General features: G+C 58.5%; 2 protein-coding genes across 2 annotated transcripts in view; one reads left to right on the top strand and one right to left on the bottom strand.

The window, feature by feature from the left end:
- The window catches only part of TESC (tescalcin), a 46946-nt gene extending 33181 nt beyond the window's left edge, over nucleotides 1-13765 (top strand). The window contains exons 3-8 of the mRNA XM_049102074.1: nucleotides 648-728; nucleotides 5704-5843; nucleotides 7816-7877; nucleotides 7975-8082; nucleotides 11481-11528; nucleotides 13536-13765. Coding sequence (XP_048958031.1) covers nucleotides 648-728; nucleotides 5704-5843; nucleotides 7816-7877; nucleotides 7975-8082; nucleotides 11481-11528; nucleotides 13536-13613 — 517 coding nt within the window. The 3' untranslated portion in view covers nucleotides 13614-13765. The remainder of the gene's footprint in view (nucleotides 1-647; nucleotides 729-5703; nucleotides 5844-7815; nucleotides 7878-7974; nucleotides 8083-11480; nucleotides 11529-13535) is intronic.
- Nucleotides 13766-18305: 4540 nt separating this feature from the next.
- Nucleotides 18306-21612, bottom strand: part of FBXW8 (F-box and WD repeat domain containing 8) — a 120812-nt gene continuing 117505 nt past the window's right edge. The window contains exon 11 of the mRNA XM_025474100.3: nucleotides 18306-21171. Coding sequence (XP_025329885.1) covers nucleotides 21039-21171 — 133 coding nt within the window. The 3' untranslated portion in view covers nucleotides 18306-21038. The remainder of the gene's footprint in view (nucleotides 21172-21612) is intronic.

Here is a 21612-nt window from a genome sequence, read left to right as displayed (position 1 = left end):
CAAGGCTTGGCTATGTTGGCGCAGGGACCCCTACTTCCTTCCTTCTTTGTGGCCCAATAATACTCCATCATCTGGATGGACCACAAGTTATTGATGTGCTTCTCAGGTGACAGACACTTGAGAGGTTTCCACTTTGTGGCTGTTACGAGTAACGCTGTCTTGCCGTTCACGGACAAGTTCTTACATGGATGTGTTTGTAGGAGCAGAAGTGCTGGGTCACGTGTTAATTCCCCATTCACCTGTCAAGGACTTGCCAGACTGTCTTCCAGCCTCCCGGCAAGAATTCTGCTACCCCAATTCCAGACTGACCAAAGCAGGGTCTCCTCACTGGGTCTGTGATGGGCCTCAGGTGGTCCCTGACCCCTCAGAACGGGTTGCATATCTTGTGTGTCTGCATTTTTCTGGGGGTGAATTCCAGGACATAGAGCATCTCAAAGCCTTCAAATCCTCCCCGCTCCTACAGGGCAAAGGTTCGAGCAGGTGGCAGATCAGTGCAGCGTATTCCAGTCTTGTCTCTGGACTCTTCTCACAGGATCTGCTCAGGATTGATAAAGACAGCCTGATGAGTGGTGAACATGCCATCTGACATTGGATGTTTTCCCTGTCTCTCTCTCTTTCCGGTGTTTCTCCTCCTAACTGCGACTCAGCAAAGAGAACTTCAATAACGTCCCTGACCTGGAGCTCAACCCAATCCGATCCAAAATCGTCCGTGCCTTCTTCGACAACAGGTGGGCCCTCATCCCTGAACCAGCCCAATGGCAGGTGACTTTGGCCTCAAGGGGGCCTTTTACCCCTGTACCTACGTACGGTGCTCGTGTGCTCAGAGTCGCCCCTTAAACCAATGCAGAGAAGAGGGGGCTGTGTAGGAGTCAGAGGCACACAGCTCAAGCTCTGGAGTCCTAGCTGGTTGACTTTGGGCAGCTCACCCAATCTCACTGGGCCTGTGTGTTAGTTAGCTGTGGCTGCATAACAGATAATCCCAATTCTTAGCAGTTTAAAACAAATACTTATTTTTTAAAAATGTTTTATTTATTTCAGAGAGTGAGCAAGCAAGAGCGCGCAGGCAGGGGTAGTGGCAGAGGGAGATGGGGAAGCAGACTCCACACTGAGCAGGGAGCCTGATGTGGGATTTGATTCCAGGACCGCAGGATCATGACCTGAGCTGAAGGCACATGCTTTGTTGACTGAGCCACCCAGGTGCCCCCAAAACACATACTATCTCACTGTTTGTGTCCATTGTCAGGGATCCAGGTGCGGACTAGCTGCTGGCTTCTCAGGTCCAGGGACAGCTGTGATCTCAGTCATCTGAAGGCCTGATTGGGGCAGGCTCTGTTTCCAAGCTCACACACGTGGCTGGCAGCAGGCAGCACCGCAGGGACCCCTCCCCAGGGCTGCTCACTCACGGCAGCTCTTGGCCTCCTGCAGAGCAAAATCCACACAAGAGAGGAGGCGAGGTTGAGCCCCTGAGATGGAAGACCCCATTATATGTAACCTAATCTTGTCAGGGGGCATCCATCGTTTTTGCTGTGCTCTCTTCATCAGAAGTGAGTCGCTAGGTCAGCTCATGTGAAGAGAGGGGACAACACTCCTGAGTGCCAGGAGGTGGGAATCACTGGGAGCCACCTTGGAGGCTACCTCAGTTTCTGTACCTGTACAATTGAGGTCACAGTAGCATCTGCCTCATGGGGTTGCTGAGGGTCCACTGAGATGATGTTGTCTATCTTTCTGCTCATTTCCCTGAATTACAGAGAAACTGAAGCACAGAGTGGTGTTGCAGTGTCCTAGGGCTGCGGTTCCAGCCAGAGCTCATGGCCTCAAATGTCCAGTGTCGTTGGAGTTGACTTGCGTGACTTCATGAGACTCAGTATGTTTGAGTCTCTATCAAGAGTTGGGTTGCACACGCCTTCCCTAGGCAGTCGGGGCCTGTGGGCAAACACACCAGAGCCCCAGGCCTGACCCCTGTGTCTACAGACGCGGCTGAGAAACTGGGAGAACCAGCAGAAAGAGGAAGGAAGGGAATAGGCGTGTTGTGGCCAGAAGATGGGTGGTGACTTCTTGGACAGGTTTCAAGTTTGTGAACCTCAGCCACTCCGCTCTGGTTCTGCCAGGGCCATGCAGCCCTAAGCAAGATGCTGAGTCTCCCTGAGCCTCTCCTGTTCCTGGGTAGGGGTTGGTGTCCTCAGATGCCCTGGAAGTTGCAGAGTCTTGGCTGAGGGGCAAGGCCTGAGAGAGTGACCAAGAGTTAATGAGACAAAGCAGAGAGAGGTGTTTGGGGAGGACAGAACTGCATGTGCAAAGGCCCTATGGCATCAGAAAGTATGATGACTGTGTGTGGCAGAAAGGAGGTCTGGCTGGAGCACAGAGACCATGCAGGATGGGAGGTGTGGGGAGGGCAGAGCTGCATGCTGCAGCCCTTTCACCAGCAAGAGGTGTCTTGGGAGCAGCAGTGGGGGGGGGGGCACTGATGGGTTTAAGGTGGGCTACGGATCACAGCCCCTGGCTGCTGGTGGGCTGTGGGGGACGGAGGCCCAGGAGCAGGTGTATCACGGTCCCCCAGCTGGAGGCCAGGGTGCTGAGTGAAGGTGAGAGCAGCGAGCAGCTTTGTGGCACTGGGGAGAGGACAGAGGGGAAGGTTAGATCTGGGGTTGGAGGTGAGCAGAGGACTCCTCACAGATGGTTGTCACATTTGCCAGAGGGACGCCACACAGTCCGTGCTGGAGATAGGGTTGGAATCTCCTTTCTTAAAAGTTTTTGTTGATTTATTATAGAGAGACAGATGAGAGCACAAGTAGGCAGAGGGAGGCCAGTGTGGGACTCGATCCCAGGACCCTGAGATCATGACCTGAGCTGAAAGCAGATGCTTCACTGAGCCTCCATGAGCCGTGGAATCTCCTTTTTAATCCCAGTTCTGCCCGAAGTATCTGGGAAGGAGGCCTTGGTGGACAGTGAGGCAGAGCAGGAGGTGGGGGTGCTGGCAGGTGGTGGGAGGGGGGGCCAGGCCGGGAGAGGCACCCCTTGACATGGAGTTGACCTGCCTGTTGGGGGTCTAGTGTGGAAGGTCTCACAGGGTGCCCAGAGCCTGGTGGTGCCTGGTATGAGATGGGTGTGTGCGTGAGGATGTGGGCACACGCCTCCCTGTGTGTCCGTGAGGCTTGTTTCCAAAAGGCTCCATGCAGACTTGGCCACTTGGGAGGCCGGCCAGGCCTCAGGGACCCAGACTTCTATGGGGTGGAGCTGGAGGGGCCAGGGTTCCCATGACATGAGGTGACCTAGGGAGAGGCAAGGGTGCCTCTCCAGCAAACCGTGCTTCCTGGGGCCTGCGGGACCGGCTGGGACCAGGGTTTAGCAGGCTGGTCCTCTGGACAGACTGCGAGGGAGGCAGGGAGGACTGGGAGTGTGTCCAGACTGGAGAGAGGGCACTCCTGGCATGCGTGAGAATATTCTGGGTCCTGATTGGGGCGTGGGTATCCTAGGTGCATACTGTTCAAATGCAAAATCTGTGTGTTAAACTGTATGCAGTTATTCTTTAAAACAAACCTGACTCCACATACACAGCTTGGCTTTCGTCTGTCACCTGGGGGAACCGGAACGGCTCCAGGACCTGTGTTTCCAGTGCAGGCATTCAGGTGTCTGCTGGGCTGCCGTCCGTGAGCGGTGGCCTCTGCCGAGGGGATGGGGCCTGGATCCGGGGCTGGGGCTGAAGCCTCTGTCTGGCAAGGGGACAGGAAGGCAGGGCCCAAGCATTTGCCACTGGACTTTGGGGTGGTCAGTCAGGGGCAGGAAAGACTCCCTGCTTCCCTCGGGGGTCCGAAGTCAGGACAGCTGTGGTGCTATCTGTGGGACGGAAGGGGAAAGGGATGTCAGGCAGTCAGGGAATGTGGAGTGTCCAGAGGTGGACATGGAAACAAACCTGTGGGGCCCCCTGAGAAGCCGAGAGTGGCAGGAGGGGGTGTGCAGGGCTGGGCCAAGGTGGATGGTGAGACCAACACGCACCCCCTGGATCCTGGGGGAGCAGGCCGAGGGATTGAGGCTTACCCTGAAATTTGAAGCTTCAAGGGCTTTAAGCAGGAGCAGTAGGGTCGAGTGCATTTTGCAGAGCTCACGTGGCTGTGCATAGAGCATGGGTGGGAGGGTCCTGCTGGGGATGGTGGAGGCTGGGTCAGGCCCTGGTGGGTGACGGGCAGGCAGCCTGGAAGTCTCTGAGGGGGGCAAGGTTAAGGATGGGCTCCCCAAGCCTGGGCCCAGAACAGCCTGGGGCCTGCAGCTGAGAGCCTGTACGCCCTCACCCATCCCTTGCTTCTTGTCTGGAAGTTCCGAGGGGGGTGAGGGAGGACTTTGAAGTGGGGGCCAGAGACAGGATTTTCTTCTTAAGGAAGACCAGAGCCAGCCTTGCTTTCCTGAGACCCTTCAAGAATAGGACTGTGAACAGAGAAGCTGTCTTGGGGGGCGGTGTGGACCCACCTCCAAGGGCTCCGTTGTTTACAGGGTCACCAGACGGTTAAGGATGAAACTACTGCTCTAAACCGGGCACTTGGGGTGCCTGGGTGGCTCAGTCAGCGAAGCATCTGCCTTCGGGTCAGGTCACAATCTCAGGGTCCTGGGATCGAGCTCCAAGTTGGGCTCCCTGCTCGGTGGGGAGCCTGCTTCTTCCTCTTCCTGTTGTTCCCCCTGCTAGTGCTCGTTTGCTCCCTCACTCTCTGTCATATAAATAAAATCTTAAAAAAAAAAAAAAAAAAAAAAACCCAAACACGGGCATCTTTGTAAAAAGAATGGAAGCCGCCCACTTGCTGAGCACCGTGCGGCCACAAGGTGGACCCCGTGGAGCCCCGGCTGGGACGCGGGCCCTTCTCTGCCCCTCCAGGGCCAAGGGGACGACCTCGAGCCCGCCTTGACTTACTAAAAAAATCTGAAGTTATTAGTAAACCTTGCACTCGGTAGTAAACCGCTTACTCCGTCCCCCCACGCGGGCCGCCACTACTTTCAGGCACCTGCTGAGGAGCGCGGTCGCAGCCTGTTCCTGCCGGAGGCCACGGAGTAGATCTTTTCGGCTTTGTTGGGCCTGCAACGTCTGTCACCACCGCTCGTCTTGGCCCTGGTGGCGGTGGCGACAAAACGGCCCCAGTTAGGAAATGAATGGGCGTGGCTGTGTGCCAGTAAGACTTTATCGATAGGCATGGAACTCTGAATTTCATGGGATTCTTATTATTATTACTTTGGGTTTTTTACTCCCACGAATGTTTTCAACCATTTAAAAACCTAAAGCCCTTTCTTGGCTCATGGAGTGTACAGAAGTAGGCGGCAGGTGGGGCTGGCTCGTGGACTGCAGGTGGCCAGCTTCGGATCCGACGGATGCGGTCAGCAGAAGTAGCCTGGGGAGTTGCGGAATTGCTCGCTGCCTCGGTTTCCCCTCTCTGGAGAGCCCACCCCTGTGCACTGCAGCCCCCCAGCCCTCCCCGCTGCGTGGCTGGGGTCTTGCCCCGGGCCTCCAGGGCTGTGAGCTGTGGGGGGGCAGTGCGGGCCTTGGGCTAAGCCTCTGGGGACCCCCAGCGCCCCGCGAGCCGGCCGCTGGGCAGCGGAAGCCAAGGCCGAGTTGTCGGCCGCAGGGAACCGTGGGCCCAGGAAGGCCGCGCTCTGCGGCGTCGGTGGTGAGAGGACGGGCCGCAGGGCTCAGGCGCCGCCCCGTTTGCCCCCCTGCTCCCCCAGGAACCTGCGCAAGGGGTCCAGCGGCCTGGCCGACGAGATCAACTTCGAGGATTTCCTGACCATCATGTCCTACTTCCGGCCCATCGACACCACCATGGACGAGGAGCAGGTGCAGCTGTGCCGGAAGGAGAAGCTGCGATGTGCGTGCGTCTCCGCAGGTCCCTCCGCACCCCTGCAGCCGGCGGGTGGGCCAGTGTGGAGGGGGAGGGGGCCCCGGGCGGCATCCTCCGGGAGGCCGGTCCCAGGGCTCAGCGCCCGCCGCCAGGCCCGCGGGATCCCCCCGCGGGTGGTGCTCTTGGGCGGCTGGCTTCTCGGCCAAGGTGAAAAGGGGGGGCCTCCGGTTGGGACGGGCTGGGCTGCAGCAGGGCCCCTCCACTAAGCAGCCGCACGGCCTCGGTCCTTGGACGGGGCTCTGACTGTGAATATACACTGGTTCGGAGCTCGCTGAGGTCGCACGGGCACCCGGGGAGGTCCTGGGACGTTGTTTGCCACCCCCCCCACGTGCCCCCCAGCGCCAAGTTGGCCAGATGGGCCTCTGACGGGCCTGGTCTGGAGGACGCCCCCCCACCCCCAGGCCCTGGGCTCCGGAGCCACTTGTTCGTGATCTGGGCTGGCCAGCTGCACGGGGGCCCAGGGTGGCCTGTGTCACATGTCCCTTCCCCCTGTGGACTTTCCCATGACTCTTGACCTCCTGCTGCCTCCGCCCGAGGAGGCTCAGCCTCGTTAGCAGGAACAAGTAAACATGGGGACCGGGCTGGATTTAGCTCTGGAATGTGCGCGTGAGGCCTGGTGGGAACTGGCCGGGCCCTTCCTCCCTTGGTGCTCCAGGCCAGCGGGGAGCCGGGTGTCGGTGTCCCACCTGCTCCGAGGGCCGGCTCGGAGGTCATGGGGGCCCCTGGTGCCCCGTCCCTTCACAGGGCAGCCGTGGGTGAACACGCTAACTTCTCTGAGCTTCCGCAGCGCAGCCTGTGAAATGGGTTCAGGGCAGGCTCGCCTCACAGGGTCACGTGCGGATGAGAAGCGAAGACGTTTGCCGCACGTTGCCCGGCGTGGGGTGTCTGGTCTGTGCTGGATCGACGCCAGAGCAGGGCACTTAGCTTGAGGCTGAGCTGGGGGGGCGGGGGCTGCCTCCCCTTCAGCTCCTGGCCTCCCTTGGGCTGCTGGATGCTGAGTGATGTCAGTCCAGGAACAAAGTGAATGACACAAAGTGGAATAACCAGAGGGGAGGAGGTGCTGAGGTCCCTTGTGCCCTCGGGGGGGCCGGCTCAGACCAGCCAGGGGCCTGAATATTGGCAGGGGGCCCATGGCCTGCCGATGATCGCTGCCTTCTTGGGTCTTTGAGGAGTGATGCTTTCTTTTTTTTTTTTTTTTAAGATTTTATTTATTCATGAGAGACAGAGAGAGGGAGGCAGAGACACAGGCAGAGGGAGAAGCAGGCTCCATGCAGGGAGCCCGACGTGGGACTCGATCCTGGGTCCCCAGGATCAGGCCCCGGACTGAAGGCGGTGCTAAACCGTTGAGTCACCCAGGGATTCCCTGGGGTTTTTTTTTGTGTGTGTGTGTGAAGATTTTATTTTATTTTTTGTTTTTTATTTTGTTTGAAGATTTTATTTTTAAGTAATCTCTGCAGAATGTGGGGCTCAAAGTTACAACCCCAGATCAAGAGTTGCACGCTTGTCCTGCTGAGCCCGCAGGGCACCCCAAGGAATGATACTTTGAAATAACGTTGATTTGTCTTCACATCAACACGAGTGTCACGTCTGTGCTCGCGGCGTGTGGGGACCGCGGGTCCCGATCCGCCAGCTTTGTGGCTCACCGAGCCTGTGCACACCCTGAAGTACACACTGTTGCTGTTACTCCCGTTGTACAGATGGGAGAGCTGAGGCTCAGAGAAGTTGGGTCACTCGCCCAGGGTCACCCACCAGGAGGGAGGCAGTTTGGCCCCGTGGCCTTGGCCCTTGACCCCTACGGTTGCCCCGGGGGGGGGGGTCATTACGGTGTCTTTGGCTCGTTTTGAGGTAGCCTTTCGAGCAGGACGGTTGGGGAAGCGGGGGGACGCGGGCTCCCCTCCAGCTCGTCTGACGGAGCCCCCCCTCTCTCCGCCGCCCCCAGTTCTGTTCCACATGTATGACTCCGACAGCGACGGCCGCATCACCCTGGAAGAATATCGAAATGTAAAGTATGCTCCCCGCCCGCCGGCCAGGGCTCCTGGCGCCTCCCGGCCCGTGGCCCGACGGAGGCCCGAGGTCACCCTGGCTGCCTCCCCGGCAGGTGGTGGAGGAGCTGCTCTCGGGAAACCCGCACATCGAGAAGGAGTCGGCCCGCTCCATCGCCGACGGGGCCATGATGGAGGCGGCCAGCGTGTGTGTGGGGCAGATGGTGAGCCGGGACCCCGGGGGGGGGACCCCGATCCCGGCCGCCACCTGCCACGGCTCGCCCGGTGGCAGTCTGTTTCTGGAGGGCCTGGGGGCGGCCCCCGCGCTGCCCCTACCCTGCTCCTTTCCCGCCCCAGGGAGCCCCCAGCGCGTCCCCTGCCCACGGCCTGCAGCCATCAGCTTGCCACGCTGCTGTCAGTTTACCACGAGGGGCTGGGGACGCGGTCAGCAGGGGCTCCCTCCCGGCCGCTTAGTCTGGGCCCCAGTGTGGAGCTGGGAGCGGGGACCCACGTAGATGAGCAAGAGGAGGGGGCTGGCGCCTGCAGGGGGGAGCCCCTGCCGGCCCCGGGAGGGAGGCGCGGGCCAGAGGCAGGTGGCCGTGGAGGGGACCAAGTTGCTGCCTCGGGCCCTAGCAGAGCTGCGGCAGGGAGAGACAGGCCCGGGAGCTGGACCCCCCTGGAGGCCTGTGGGGGTCGTGCTGGTGGAGAAACGGCTGGGTCATTTCTCAGGCCGGTGCTGGGCAGGCCGGTGATGAGCTCGGGCCGGTTAGAGCAGGGCTTCTCCACCTGGCACTGGTGACACGCGGGGCGGGACAGCTGTCAGTGGCGGGGACCATCCTGGGCATCGTAGGGCATTCAGCAGCGTCTCTGGCCTCCTCCCAGTTAGGAGGGAGGGGGTCTCTGGACATAGCCAGATGTCCCTGATGGGACAGGACTTGTCCCCAGCAGAGCGGTCGCTGCGTGATGACCGAGTGAGCAGTGGCCCCCAGCGTGCGTGTACTGGGTTGTGGGGATGGGATGCACCTGCAGACACGCCCCTGGCCCTGAGGGTGGCTGCATGGCATGTGCAGACATCATCCTCGTACATCCCCTGCGTCGTCTCATAGGTTTGTAGTCTCCTGTTACTGGTGGGGAAACCGAGTATGGGGACACAGAGAACTTTCCGGAATTTAAAGAGCGATCTTTACTCTGCCTGGTGGCCTCAGTCTTGTAGGGCTGGGTCTAGCCTGGTTAGCCCCTGTCGCGGTGGCTTTGAGCCCCGGGCACCTCGACGACAGGCACCTGAGGGTGTTGGTAGGTCCCACCTGGGCCATCACCTGTTCACACCTGTGTATTTAAAGTGGCCGCGGCTCCCGCTTCCTCTGGGGCTTTGGGTTCACCACGGCCTGAGTGGGGCAGTGTCCTCCTGCTGGAACCCACTGTTCGTGCCCAAGCCTGCCATCGAGGGTCCTGGCCGGCCTGGGCCTGCTCGCGGGTGGGGGTGCGGGCCGGGGTCATGCCATTAGCCTGGATTTTACCCGTCTGCCTCCTGGCCCCAGGGGGAGGCTTCTGGCCGCAGTGAGAGCACCCCACTCAGCAAATTAGCTGTGGCGGGAAGGGCTGGTGACCTCAGCGGGGAGCCCAGGGCTCCCCTGGCATCGTGTCGAGCCAGATTCCCATTTGATTTAATTACACTCCCCTTCTTTAAATTGTTCCCGTCCCACTCCAGTTTCAATTGGTGACAGTTTTCTTAATTTGCTGTAGTAAAATTGTTGGCAGCTGGCAGCTGCTGATCTGCATAAAAACCACACAACCTCAGAAGCGGAGGTATCCTGGAGCCGACGCCTGCTTCCCGGTGTGCGGCCCGAGCGTCCTTCTCTCCTTATGGGTCCTCTGTGTGCTCGTAAAATATTTTCTCAGGCAAGCGCCGGCCAGACAAACAGATGAGCTGTGCGCCACACACACACACACACACACACACACACACACACACGCTCGCACGCGGGGCGAGGGCCGCATTGCTCAATACCATCTGGCCTCCGAGGACGCTTAGCATTTGTGCGGCGCTGCCCGCCCGCCTGCAAGGGATTCTCGGGGGGGGGGGGGTCCTGTGGCCTGAGGCCGGGGGTGCGGTCAGGGAGGGGCCCCTGGGCGGGAAGGGCAGCAGACCCCGGGACAGGCCCTGGGCATTTGAGAACTGGTTGCACTTATGAGGTTTACGGGTTTACAGAGATGAGTTTCTATGTTAGGAACAAGCGTTAAGACATCAGGGAGGGTGAAGACTCCGCGGGGACGCGTGGAGCCAGCTGGCTGTCCCCCTGGCCAGGTGGCCCGCCCTCGGCGCCTCGGCGGCCTGTCCCTAACACAACGAAGACGCGGAGTGCCTGCCGGTTTCCTAAAAACCCGGGGCGACAACGGCAGGGAGGTCGAGGAAGGGAGGGGGTCTGTGCTCCCCTTCCCGGCATCCACTCCTTCTCCTAAAGGGAATCGAGTTGGGGGGGGTTAGTTTCCGACATACGCCGACATCTATACTTATGCCTTTTATTTATTTATTTAATTTTATTTTTTTAAAGATTTTATTTATTTGAGACAGAGAGACACAGGCAGAGGGAGAAGCAGGCTCCATGCAGGGAGCCTGACGTGGGACTCGATCCTGGGTCTCCAGAATCACGCCCTGGGCCGAAGGTGGTGCTAAACCACTGAGCCACCTTTTATTTTTGATTCACACAAAATGACTGGACTGCTCTTCCCCTTCTCCGTACTGACCCCCCCTTCACATCCTGGGGGCAGGTGGTGGCAGTCCGGGTAGCAGTGAAGGAGACTGACACACGTTGATGGTTCTGCTGCTCCCCCCCCCCCACCCCCGTGTATCTTGGGGCCTCCTCCATACCTACATGTAGAGATCGACCCCTTCTTCCTTTTTTTTTTTTTTTTTTTTTTCTGATCGACCCCTTCCTAATGGCTGCTTAGGAATAGCACAGATGACCAGGATCTACTTAGAGCCAGTCCTCTGTTGATGCTCACGGACTTCGGCCGGGCTGTCACTGTCACAGGGCTGCTGCAGGCAGGGCCAAGGTCTGGGGAGACTTGGCTGTGCCAGAGCCCAAGAGAGCGCCAGAAGGGGCAGGAGCCGCACCCCTGATCCCTGAGCTCCGTGTGTGCCCAGGGCCGGGAAGGCACAGAGGGAGACTGGCACTGCCTGTGACTGGCTGGGGGGAGGTGGACGTTATCACAGTGACTCACTGGGTGTGACGGGTGGGCCGGGAGGCCAGCCCTTCCCTGCCCCCACCCCCCATCCCAGGGGTCTGTGAGCTCCCGAGGGTCAGTGCAGGGAAATGGCAGGAGGTGTGTGGTGGTGGTGGAAGGGAAGGGGAGCCCGTGCCTCTTCACCCCCTTCCTCTACAGCCTCATCCACCAGGTTCCCATGGGGGGCTCAGGTGGGGCCCTGGTTAGCCTGCACCCTCCTTCTCTCCTGCCGTCTAGCCAACCGAGGAGACGTTGGGAGTTCAGGGTGACTGACCTGGAGGCGGCAGTCCAGAGGGACCCCCTCTTCTCATGACTACAGGGGCCCAACCATCGGTGTCCTGCGGGGGTGGGGGCCTCCTGGCGGCAGCCGCTCACTCTGCATGTGCTCTGTCCCCAGGAGCCTGACCAGGTGTATGAGGGGATCACCTTCGACGACTTCCTGAAGGTGGGTGTCTAGGAGGGGAGTAGGGCTGGAGGGGGTGCCCGCTGGTCAGGAGGAGACCCGCATCTCTGGGGAAAGGGGTCCTGCCCGGGCGTGGTCTTTAAAATGCAGGTTTTACTTACTTTGATTGGGAGAGTAGGGTTCACCCATGGCTAGAGCAGTTGAAGCACGAGGAAAGGGCTCGACGGCTCTGTCTCTCCCCCACAAGTCCCTGGTGCCCTGGTCAGAAGCACTGCCAGTGACCGTTGGAAGCAGATTCTGGAGTGTTCTTTGCCTCTGTGAGCATCAGCTTTTCCCAGAAGCACACAGTGGAGCCAACTGTGTGGGGATCTGCCCATGGCTTTCCTGTGCATTCTTGCAGCCCCCATGGGTGGACGCCAGCCCTCTGCCGTCACAAATGTGCGCTGAGGTTAGGAACTGGGATCCCGCACTGTTCTGATAGGGACGCACCCAGCTGAGGGAGATGAGCTCACGCTGCCCGCTGCCTGGCGCCCACTACTCTGTCTGTGGATCGCTGGGCTCGTCCTAGAATTAGAGGAAGGACAGGAAGTCAGGGGAACAGGACCCACAGGCTCTGGCCCAGCGCACCGCGCCAGCCTCGGACCAGCCTGAGGGAGCGGAGCGGCCTGGAGCCGGAGCCGGGCCAGGCCCTGGGTGCTCACGGCCCCGTGGAGCCCAGGAGCAGCTCAGACGGGGCCCCCTCCCTGGCCCGTCAGCAGCAAGCTCTGCAGGAGAGGAGGCAGGCGGCACCAGCTTCTGGGCCGAGGTGTGCAGCCGCCTCGCCCGCACACACCAGGGCCAGGCAGGTAAAGGAGCCTGAGAGACCCGGCCTCTTCCCCAGGAGGCTCCCCCCAGCCCCCACCCCCGTGCCTCCAGTGCTCCCCAGCCTGTCCACGCGCCAGGGAGGGCCTTTCCTGACCAGCGGGCCCCTCCCTGTCCCTCCCGAGCCTTTCCCCGGGACCCTGTTGCCACCTGGTGTTTAGCAGAAAGCACCTGGGTGCCAGGCAGCTTCCCTGGGAACAGGGGTTGGAGCTGCTCCCCAGGAACCGGGTCTGATTTCTCTGCACCCGCACCAGACCCCAGCACACTCAGAACAGGTGCAGGAGACCAGGAAGCCGCTGGGGAACTGTGGGTGTGTGACAGTGGCAAGAAATGCACCAAGGGCTCCCTGCAGCTTGGGGACCCATGGGGCTGTCCCTGGAGATGCTGCAGGTGATGGCTTGGGAATGTGAGTTCTCACACAGGCGTGGAGGCAGAAGTCACACCAGCGCGTCCAGCCATTTCTCCATCAGTGGCCTTGTTGGGCCCCCAGGGGCCAAGGAGCTGGCAAGCGCAGCCCTAGGACTGGGGGGCCTTTGTAGTGTGGCAGACGGGGTCGGGTGGCCTGGGTGTCCCCTGGGGCCCTGGCCACGATGGACTCTAATGGCAGAACTAGTACCAGCTATGTGGCAGTGGACATCTGGGCATAGAAATTATTCTTCCCGGGAGTAAGCTAAGCTTGTCTACACCGGACAGGGGAGACCTCCTGTCCCCCGCGGGGAGGCTATAGAGACCAAACTGTTGTGACCTTTGAATCAGTGAAGCTGGCGTCATAAAATCTTGCAGTTGCACAGCGCTTCACAGCGAATGGGACGTCTCTGTGGATGATGCCATTTGAGCCTCCAGCACTGCGTGACTTCCGTGGGCAGTGCAGGTGGTGGTCTCGGCACTGTGCTGAAGCAGAGGAGGTGGAATGGGGTTAAGGAGTTTGCATGGAAACCACGGAGTGTGGTGGGTGGGATTGAAATGGCTCCGGCTCCGAGCTTGGATTCGGCGCTTAATGATAACTTGCTGTGACAGTATCAGAAAAGATCCAAATGTCAGATCCCGGTGAACCCGCAGAAAGGCCTCGCTTAGCTCACAGTCTTGGCACCACCTGTGCGGGCGGCGGGGAGGGCGCCCGGGGACACGGGCAAGGACCCGGGCTGGCGGCCGTGGGGGCACGGCGTCACGCTGCTCTGTCCCTTCCAGATCTGGCAGGGGATAGACATCGAGACCAAGATGCATGTCCGCTTCCTTAACATGGAGACCATCGCCCTCTGCCACTGACCCGGCCGCCCCGAGGCCGCCGGCCGCGCCGTGGCTGTCCTGCTGCGGCTCCCGGGGAGAGCCCCCCGCCGCTGTCTGGTCTGCCCTGGGGTGAGGTACGTGGGACTCTGCTGTTTTTATCTCTAATAAAAAAGAAACGGTTTGGTAATGAACACGGCTCCTGTGTGCTCCCCACGTCCGCCCGGTGGCCCGAGGCTGAACGAGAGCCAGCAGCAGCTCGTTTTCAAAGGCTGATTCTGAGGTTCCCCCCCCCCCCCCCGGGTCTTCTGGTTTAATTTGGGTGAAGTGTTTGCTCTTTTGCCGCACGAGTGAGTGCTGGGCAGTAACGTGAGCCCAGCAGCTCCTTGCTCCGTGGTGGCCGGGCCCCGGCGGTGGGGCTTCCTCGGCGGCGTGACGGAGCGTGTGGGCAGGGGGATGATGAGGGGCACCCACCGTGATGCACCCGAGCCCACAAGGGTCCCCAGGGTGCCGGACTCGAGGCCTGGCTGCTGACGGTGGGAGCTGGGAGCGGGGTGGGCCCCGCCCTTCTGGGCCCAGCGTGTGTGGCCTCCCAAGTGGCGGTGGCAGCGGGGGAGGGGACTGCCCCAGGTGAGTGGCTCCCAGAGCTCCAGAGTCCCCTTCCGACTCGGGGATATGTGATCTAATCGGGGCGCCGGGAAGTGAAGGTGGTCTGTCCGGTTGGCGTCGGTTGGCGTCTGTGGCCGGGGCTCCGCAGAGGCTGGCTTAGGCTGCACGCTCAGAGTCGGCGCTCGGCGGGGCCGGCATGGCCATCGTCGCTGTGGTCGGTCACTGCTGGTGGCGTTCCAGGCCTCCTCGCTTGGTTCCTTTCAGCCACACTCACTGGGAGGTTCCTTTCCAGCCTCCCAAGGAAGTTCTGGCAACTGAGAGCTGCTGTTATTGGCGTTCGCGCATTTCCATGGTTTTGTTATCGAACACCTGTGCGTTGGGTTCAGCACATAAAAGGTGCGGCCAGGCGCACCACCGCCTCCCACCCTGTGCCCTGCAGGCCCTGGCTTGCCTCCCGGAGGCGTCGGGCCCCCCGGTTCTGCAGCCTCTCTCTGGGGCTGCTCGTGCGGATGCAAGCAGCTACCGGGCTGAGGATGAGCTTTCTGTCGCCGTGTACGTGAGCAGTTGAAACGGAGCAGCGAGGCGGGTTGAAGTGTGGCCGTGGGGACGGGGGACTGTGCGTGCCGGAGGTCCCGAGGCTGGCGCACCTTGGCGGTGGTGGTTTGGGGGACCCTGAGCATTAGGGAGCTTGGGGGCGAGCACAGACACTGGCTGGCCTCCTGTTGGGGGGTCAGCGTGTAGCAGGACAGCCTGGGCCCCTGGGGCCTGAGGTCACGGGGGGTGGCCGTCAGGCGGCGCGGCCCCGTCTGTGCGGAGGCAGAGCACTCTGAAGTCATTTCCAGAACTCTGCTGCTTAGACTGGCACTTACTCAACAAGTGTTTTGACATTTCCAAAGCAGTAGGTCGGGGGCGAAGGCGGAGGCCTCTGCTTCCTACCCTGCAGGTGCCAGCCATCTGGAGGGCCCCTGAACCGTGAAGCAGCCAGCCAGGCAGTTTCCTGGAGCGGAGTGGGACGTGACCTGCCTCCCTGCGGCCCCCGGCCGTCCCCTGCTGCTCGGGGAGGGTCCCGCTCACGCCCTTGGGTGTCCTGGCTGCCAGGGGAGAGAGTCTAGTCTCCGGGAGGGCCTGGTGCGTGGGAATCTGGCCATCTCCCAGCAGTGTCCCCCTCAGTGAGCCCCCTGCAGCCTCGCAGATGCGGGCAGTCGTCCCCCCCCCCCTCACCCCACAAGCGTGCCGGACTCACAGTGCCTCTGAGCAGCAGGATGGCTGGCATGGCCACCACAGGCCTGGATTTTCTGAGACTCTCCCAATTTGCTTCAGTTTTGTGCTTCTCAACAAAGGCAGTTCATTAATGTAAAGTGTTTTTATAAATAACGAATCTTCCATCAGCCCCTATGCCCTGAGTTTTAGTTTGGGAGATGTGGCCACTGTGGGCATACTTCAAATGTTTTCATTTGCTCAGACCACTGAGGGCCAGCCTAATGTCTTTGAAGCCATGGGCCACAGCTTACCTAACCAGCTAATTAAAATGAGATTTATTCACCATGAACCCAGTCCACGCTGCTCCAAAGAAAGCTTATTTGTTCCCAGTCACCGAGGGTGTCATCTGATTGGCAAGGTTCGTGCTGATTTCCACCCGAGCGTGGCCTGCGGGGGTTTACCTGGAGCTCTCCCACCGGCTCCCAGGGTGCTAAGCATGTGAGGTGGTGTTTCTGCTCATTTGGCCATTGGGGGAATGATCAGGGTTGCTGATGAGTTGGTAAAAACCTGCTTCTAGAAAGGGAAGGCTAATTCCTCACAGTCTAGCAGGGCTGCTGGCCTCTGGTTAACAAAGGCTGAGAGTCGCTGCTCCTGGCACAGCAGACAGGTCTCAGGACGGCCACCAGAGAAAGGAGGCAGGTGTGCCGGAGGTCCCAAGGCTGGCACACCTTGGCACACCCAGGAAGGGCTTTCTGGCTACCCAGCCCCTGAGCAAGTGCAGCCATCCCCCCGAGGTGCCTGATGGGGTACCTCATCGGAAGCAAGTGATGTTTGTTTTGAAATTTGTTCTACAATAGGCAATACAACAGATATGCTGTGTTTACCAGCCTGGCCTCTATCAGGAATACCACCAGCAACTAAAAGGAAAAATGGGCAGGCATCGATGGTAGGTCAAATATTTGAAGGAAGTGTGGTTGTGTTTGGAGGGCCTCAAGCGGTGAGTGGAGACCGAGCAGGGGGGCGGGCACGTGTCTCTGTTCGGTCGCCCAGTGCCAGCAGTCAGCTTGAAAGCGGGGTCCAGACCCCTGCCGCTGCACATCACCAAGGGGAGAAGTTACCGGAACTCAGCTTCTGGATGTTAGAAGACCCTGGCATTTTGACACAAATGCATTGGTTTGGTAGGTTTGCAAAAGGGCCGTGTAATGGAAATCTAATAGGAGAGGCTGGCGGGACACGTCCTGCAGCCACGTTAAAACATGAATTATGGATAAGGGAATGGCGTAAGAATAGCTGTTGTGACAGCTTCCACTTTTGGCCAGGCACCCTCTTGCCGGACTTGGACAAAACAACTCTGGTTCGAGGGGACGAGAAACTTCTCTCTGTGCTCTGCTCACACGGGCAGGGCACCTATGCACCTGCCCCTGCCCCACCTGCCTGCCGAGGTGACGCTGCAGCACTGGGAATGGCAGTGACTTCCGTGGGCTGACAGGGAGTTAAAAATACAAGTCGCCTTGGCAAGGGTTTTGCAAACACCTGCTTTGCAAGCTGTCCGCCCACACAGTGACCTTGGGAAGGCCTTGGGGAGGGGAGCCGGAGGAGCCAGGTTTTTTACCTCGACTTCCTAGGGCATCAGCACTGCCTTTGTCCCTGGGCTCTTCGTGAATCAGGAGGCAAGTGTACCAGCACGGGCTCAGGTGTGGGTGCTCCTCCTCCTCATCCGACCCGGTCAGGACGGGACCAAGCTCCTGTCTTCGGCCCCCCAACAGCAATGAGGGCGAGGCGGTGCTGAGCAGCAGCTTGTGCACCCCCGACCTAGGGTGGGGACAGGGCGGCGTGTGTCCTGGCAGTGGGCGGTGAGAAAAGCCGGGCCGGGCTCAGCGCTCGGGCTGCGGGGGGCGGGGGTGTTCCCTCCCTCCACAGGGAAGAAAAGGCCCTTGGTGCTGAGCTGCGTGGAGAGCCCGCGGCGGGGAGCCCACGGTGAGCAGCCGAGGCTGAAAGCCTGCCCTGCCTGGCGCCCGCTGGAGCCCACGCGGCGGCGACCAGGTGAGCATCTGGCCTGGCGAGGGCGAGGCGGGCGGCCCGCGTGGCTCCCGGTCCGGCCCCGGCCGCCGCCGCCGTAAGCTCCCGGCCGCCACAGCTGCTGCCCGGAGCAAAGGCCCGGAGTCGGGAGGCCAGACAGCACCTGCCTAAGCCCATTGTCACGGACCGGCCCCTAATGGCAGGCCACCAGACGGCTTTAATGAGAAGGCTGTGCCCTCACAGGGGGAAGGCATCTCTCCTCCGTGCGTGCGGGGCCTCTGCCCGTCTGCAGGAAGCTGGTGTTTGTCGTTTAAATGCAGAGGGTTAAGCCCCAGCCGCCTAAATGTGGGGCCTCTGATTCCGAGGTGGGGTGCCGGGGTAGAGCACTTCATCGCGGGGGCTACCAAATTTCCCTTTCAGAACAGACCAAAATTCTACTCTCAGGGGTGCCATCAGCCAGGTGCGATTTCTCCCTCCAGGGGACGGTGATGCCATCCCCAGAGTATCGCTTAAACACATTGTTGGCTGGGCAGTGGCAGCACCAAGGCAGACCCTTGGCTTGAAAGGCACGATTGGTGACAGAGCTGAGATTCTCGGGGGGAGGGGGTGGGGGCTGCAGTCCCCTTCGAGAATCTGATGAAAGCTAGCCTGACTTCTTCCAGAAAATGCTCTTATGTACAATTTCTCATCTAATTTTGTGGGTTTCTTGGATCCTGGGCTAGGAACCCCTGGAACCGGTGGTTCTACTCAACGATGGCCTGTAAAACAAGGTTGCCCTGCCAGCTAAGCGCTCCAGGGGTGGGGGCAGGTACCATGGTAGGCAGCGGGGGGAGGGCTGGGGAGAGGGAGGGGACAGGGGACTGTCACAGGACACTTGGCCAGGGCAGCAAGTAATTGAGCAAGAAACAGATTTAAAAAATTTATTATTTGAACTGACATTTTATAAAGTATAAGCAAAAGGCAGACGATGTTTTAAGATACAAGAGCTCTGGTGTTGGGCCCTCTGGCTCCCCCAGTGGCACAGGAGTTTCTTATCCCTATGGGGGAGCTGGAGGGGGAAGTCTGGGCAACGGAAGAGCCGAAGAAAAGGAAATGATACATCTGCTCACAACTCCAAACTTGCAAAGAGGCTCCCTCAAACTAGCCAGCAGGGATTAAGGTAAGGTGGGATGAACGGAAGGGGTGGACGTGGGCTAAAGGTGTTTTCTAAACTGCTGGGTAAATGTTGATTTATAGAGGAAGAACCCTGCGCTCCTTTCCCCATCTTCCAGGACGCAGACTTTGCAGCAGAAAACACTGCCTGAGATTTCAATCTGGATCTGATAAGCCCTCCTTCACAAAACCAGGCAATTCTCCTTAATGGGAGACGGTCTAAACAGTTTGGGGAGGTAAGAAAACCCCTATAATCGTGACATTTTACACTGGGCTAGTTGCTGGCAGCGAATGACAATCGTTTAAAACTATTTTTAGTTTGGTAAAATTTTCTGGGTCTTCAATTACCTTTAATGGCCGGAAAGCGTGAACGTGTCTGTAAAATGAGCAGTGAAATCAAACTGGAAGGGCCTGCTTCATAAAAGAAAAATGTTTTACTTAGTGGTCTGGTTGCATTAAGGCTGCGAGAGATGAAAACCTTACAGAGCGAGGTCACGAGGAGGTCAGAGTCCCACATGACAACAGGAGTAAATAAAATACTTCATCTGCTAACTGCAGACGAGCTTCATCTGTGAAGTAATTTGGTTGAAAGGAAGCAGAAGACTGGTCCTGACAAAGCTGCCTGCCAGGGAAGGGGGCACTGCTCGGGGGCTTCAGTGATGAGCCCCAGTTGCAGCCCTTTCTCTGGTTCCACTGTCCTGTTGAGTTGCATGTGGGTTTTTAATGAACATCTTAAGCGATCTGAAGACTTCCGCGGACTTCACAGCATCTCCTACTTCCACATACTCGTGTATAGCAGGAAAGCTTCGTTTCTCTCTCAGATTAGTGTAGGCACCCTGAAAATCTCATGTCCATAATTACTCCTTTTTCTGTTTCTCACAGCCCCTTGTGCCTTTTTATTATTTATTTATTTAGCATCAAGAGTTGTGTATTTTAGGGGCACCTGGGTGACTCAGTGGGGTGGGTCGTGGGATCGAGTCCTGTGTTGGGCCCCGTGCTCAGGGGGAAGTTTGCTTAGGACTCTCCCCCTTCCTTCCCCACACTGTCCAAAAAATGGTCTATTTTGGCTTTTCAAAAAAAGCTGGTCCAGTGTAAAATGGGTCAAGTGTGGGGTTTTGGCATTATGATTAACTTTACGATTTGTTGGTTTTCTGTTCCATCAAGTTTTTAGCTAATTCCTTCCTCTGGAGTCACTGTGTGAGGTGACAGCTATCCATTTATCTTTAGCCTGTTTTTCAAGCCATCCTTCTCTCTGTCCACTCTGGCCTCCCCCTGGGGTTTTGATATTCAGTGCTTTCATGGTCACCCTGATCCGGGGGGTGGGAGTGGCGTTCACATCTTCCATTTTTGTTTTTCACTTTATCTAATTTTATTGTATTAGGGGGTCACTGAACTTGGCTGGATGTACCCTTGTGCAATCTGAGATTGTTTGTCCTTGTGGTCTTCAGACAGCCATTTACTGTGCATGGTCTATGGATATTTAAAAAGGTGTAAAACATTGATCTGTTGGATCATGCTTGTAAATTCTATTAAGTAAATGCTCTGAATCCTTCCTTTTTTTTAATGATTGTATCTGTTGATCACCCACTAGGAACATGGACTTTATCTTTGTAGTTCTATCAATTTGGGCTTTAATATTTTGAAGGAATATTAGGTGGCCACTGCTCAGAAGAGTCTAAATCAAGAGGAATGCAATGAATCCTTTGGAAATGGAAGCTACTTCTCACACTGAAGAGCTCCTTGATGCTGCCCTGCTTTAGCACAGTGGTTCAGGGTAAGGGTTTCTCCCCCAGCTCTTGCTCTTCTGTCCTATGTGGAGGAGGGCTGTTTATGCAACAAATAGGTAGAAAAAATCTACTTTGTATCACATGTTGTGGACACAACAGTAAACAGTCCTTAATGCAATAAGTGTACAAATATATAATTACAGATTATGGTAAAAACTATGAGGAGACAGTGCTGCTATCCTAGGTTTCCACTGGGTGGTGGTATCAAAGACCACCCAGAATGAACAGGTGATCTCTGATCCGGGGGAGGTTGGGGCCCTGTAAGCTCAGAGACCACAGCCCCAGGCCCCCTGAAGACTGGAGCAGGACGAGCAGGGCCCTGCATTGTAGTGTACTGACAGTGTGGGGAGGAGAGAGGGTCCCAGCTGGGGCAGGCAGCAGGTGCAGGGTGGAGGTGGAAGGAGGGATAGGTGGAGGCGCCAGTGGGTGGTACTCAGAGCTACAGCGAGGAGGAGTACAGTACCCAGGGAGAGAAAACAGAGTAAGAGGACACAAGCCCTGACAAACTCTAGCTCTCCACAGGCAGTAATAGCAGAAAGTTCAAGAACCGGTGGGGTCAGACAAGTGCACCCTGGGATTGCTTTCTTCCCCAGGTGTTAAAAACCTGGTGCAGAGCTCCTTGGTCGTGGTAAAATCCATCAGCTCTGGTTCCACCCACTCCTCTCCGTGCTCCCAAGGAGGCTGTCCCCTAACGGTGGCCCTAGGGAAAGGCGAGCGCAAGGTCATAGTTGTAGCCTGCCGCGGAGTCACAGGACGCTCGGCAGACGGGCAGCGCACTCTGGAAGGCCAGCCGGTCCACTGCAAACTCGTAGGCATGGATCAGCCCTCGGTGTCTAGGGGAAGCACAGGGACAGCAAGGGGGTCAGTCTGGTGCTGCTGGCCCGCTCCCCAGGGCAGGTCTGTGCGTTCACCTGAGATATGACATGCTTCCTATATCACACAGGTCCCTTGGGCCCCTACGGGGGTTGGACACTCAGAATCTCTGGAATCGACATGAGTCTGATGAGGCCAGCTGGGGTGGGGGGTCCACGTCAGGGAAGGCCAGCCAGCAGACTATAAGACATACTTGCACGGGGTCTCTGGGAGTGGGGGAAACCGAGTCACCCTGCAGACTGAGCATAAGGACTGGGCTTATGCCACTGTTGCTGGGCATCTAGCCACAGCAGTTTGAGTGCTCAGCCCCCCTGGGCATCCCCACCCCACGCGCTACTACCCACACAGCCACATAAGCTCACAATTTCTATGAAAATGGCTTGTTGCCTGTGACCCTGTGG

The sequence above is a fragment of the Canis lupus genome, chromosome 26, assembly GCF_003254725.2.
Source record: "Canis lupus dingo isolate Sandy chromosome 26, ASM325472v2, whole genome shotgun sequence".
In the NCBI taxonomy this organism is placed as follows: domain Eukaryota; kingdom Metazoa; phylum Chordata; class Mammalia; order Carnivora; family Canidae; genus Canis; species Canis lupus.
This window is presented reverse-complemented; position numbering and strand designations above follow the sequence as displayed.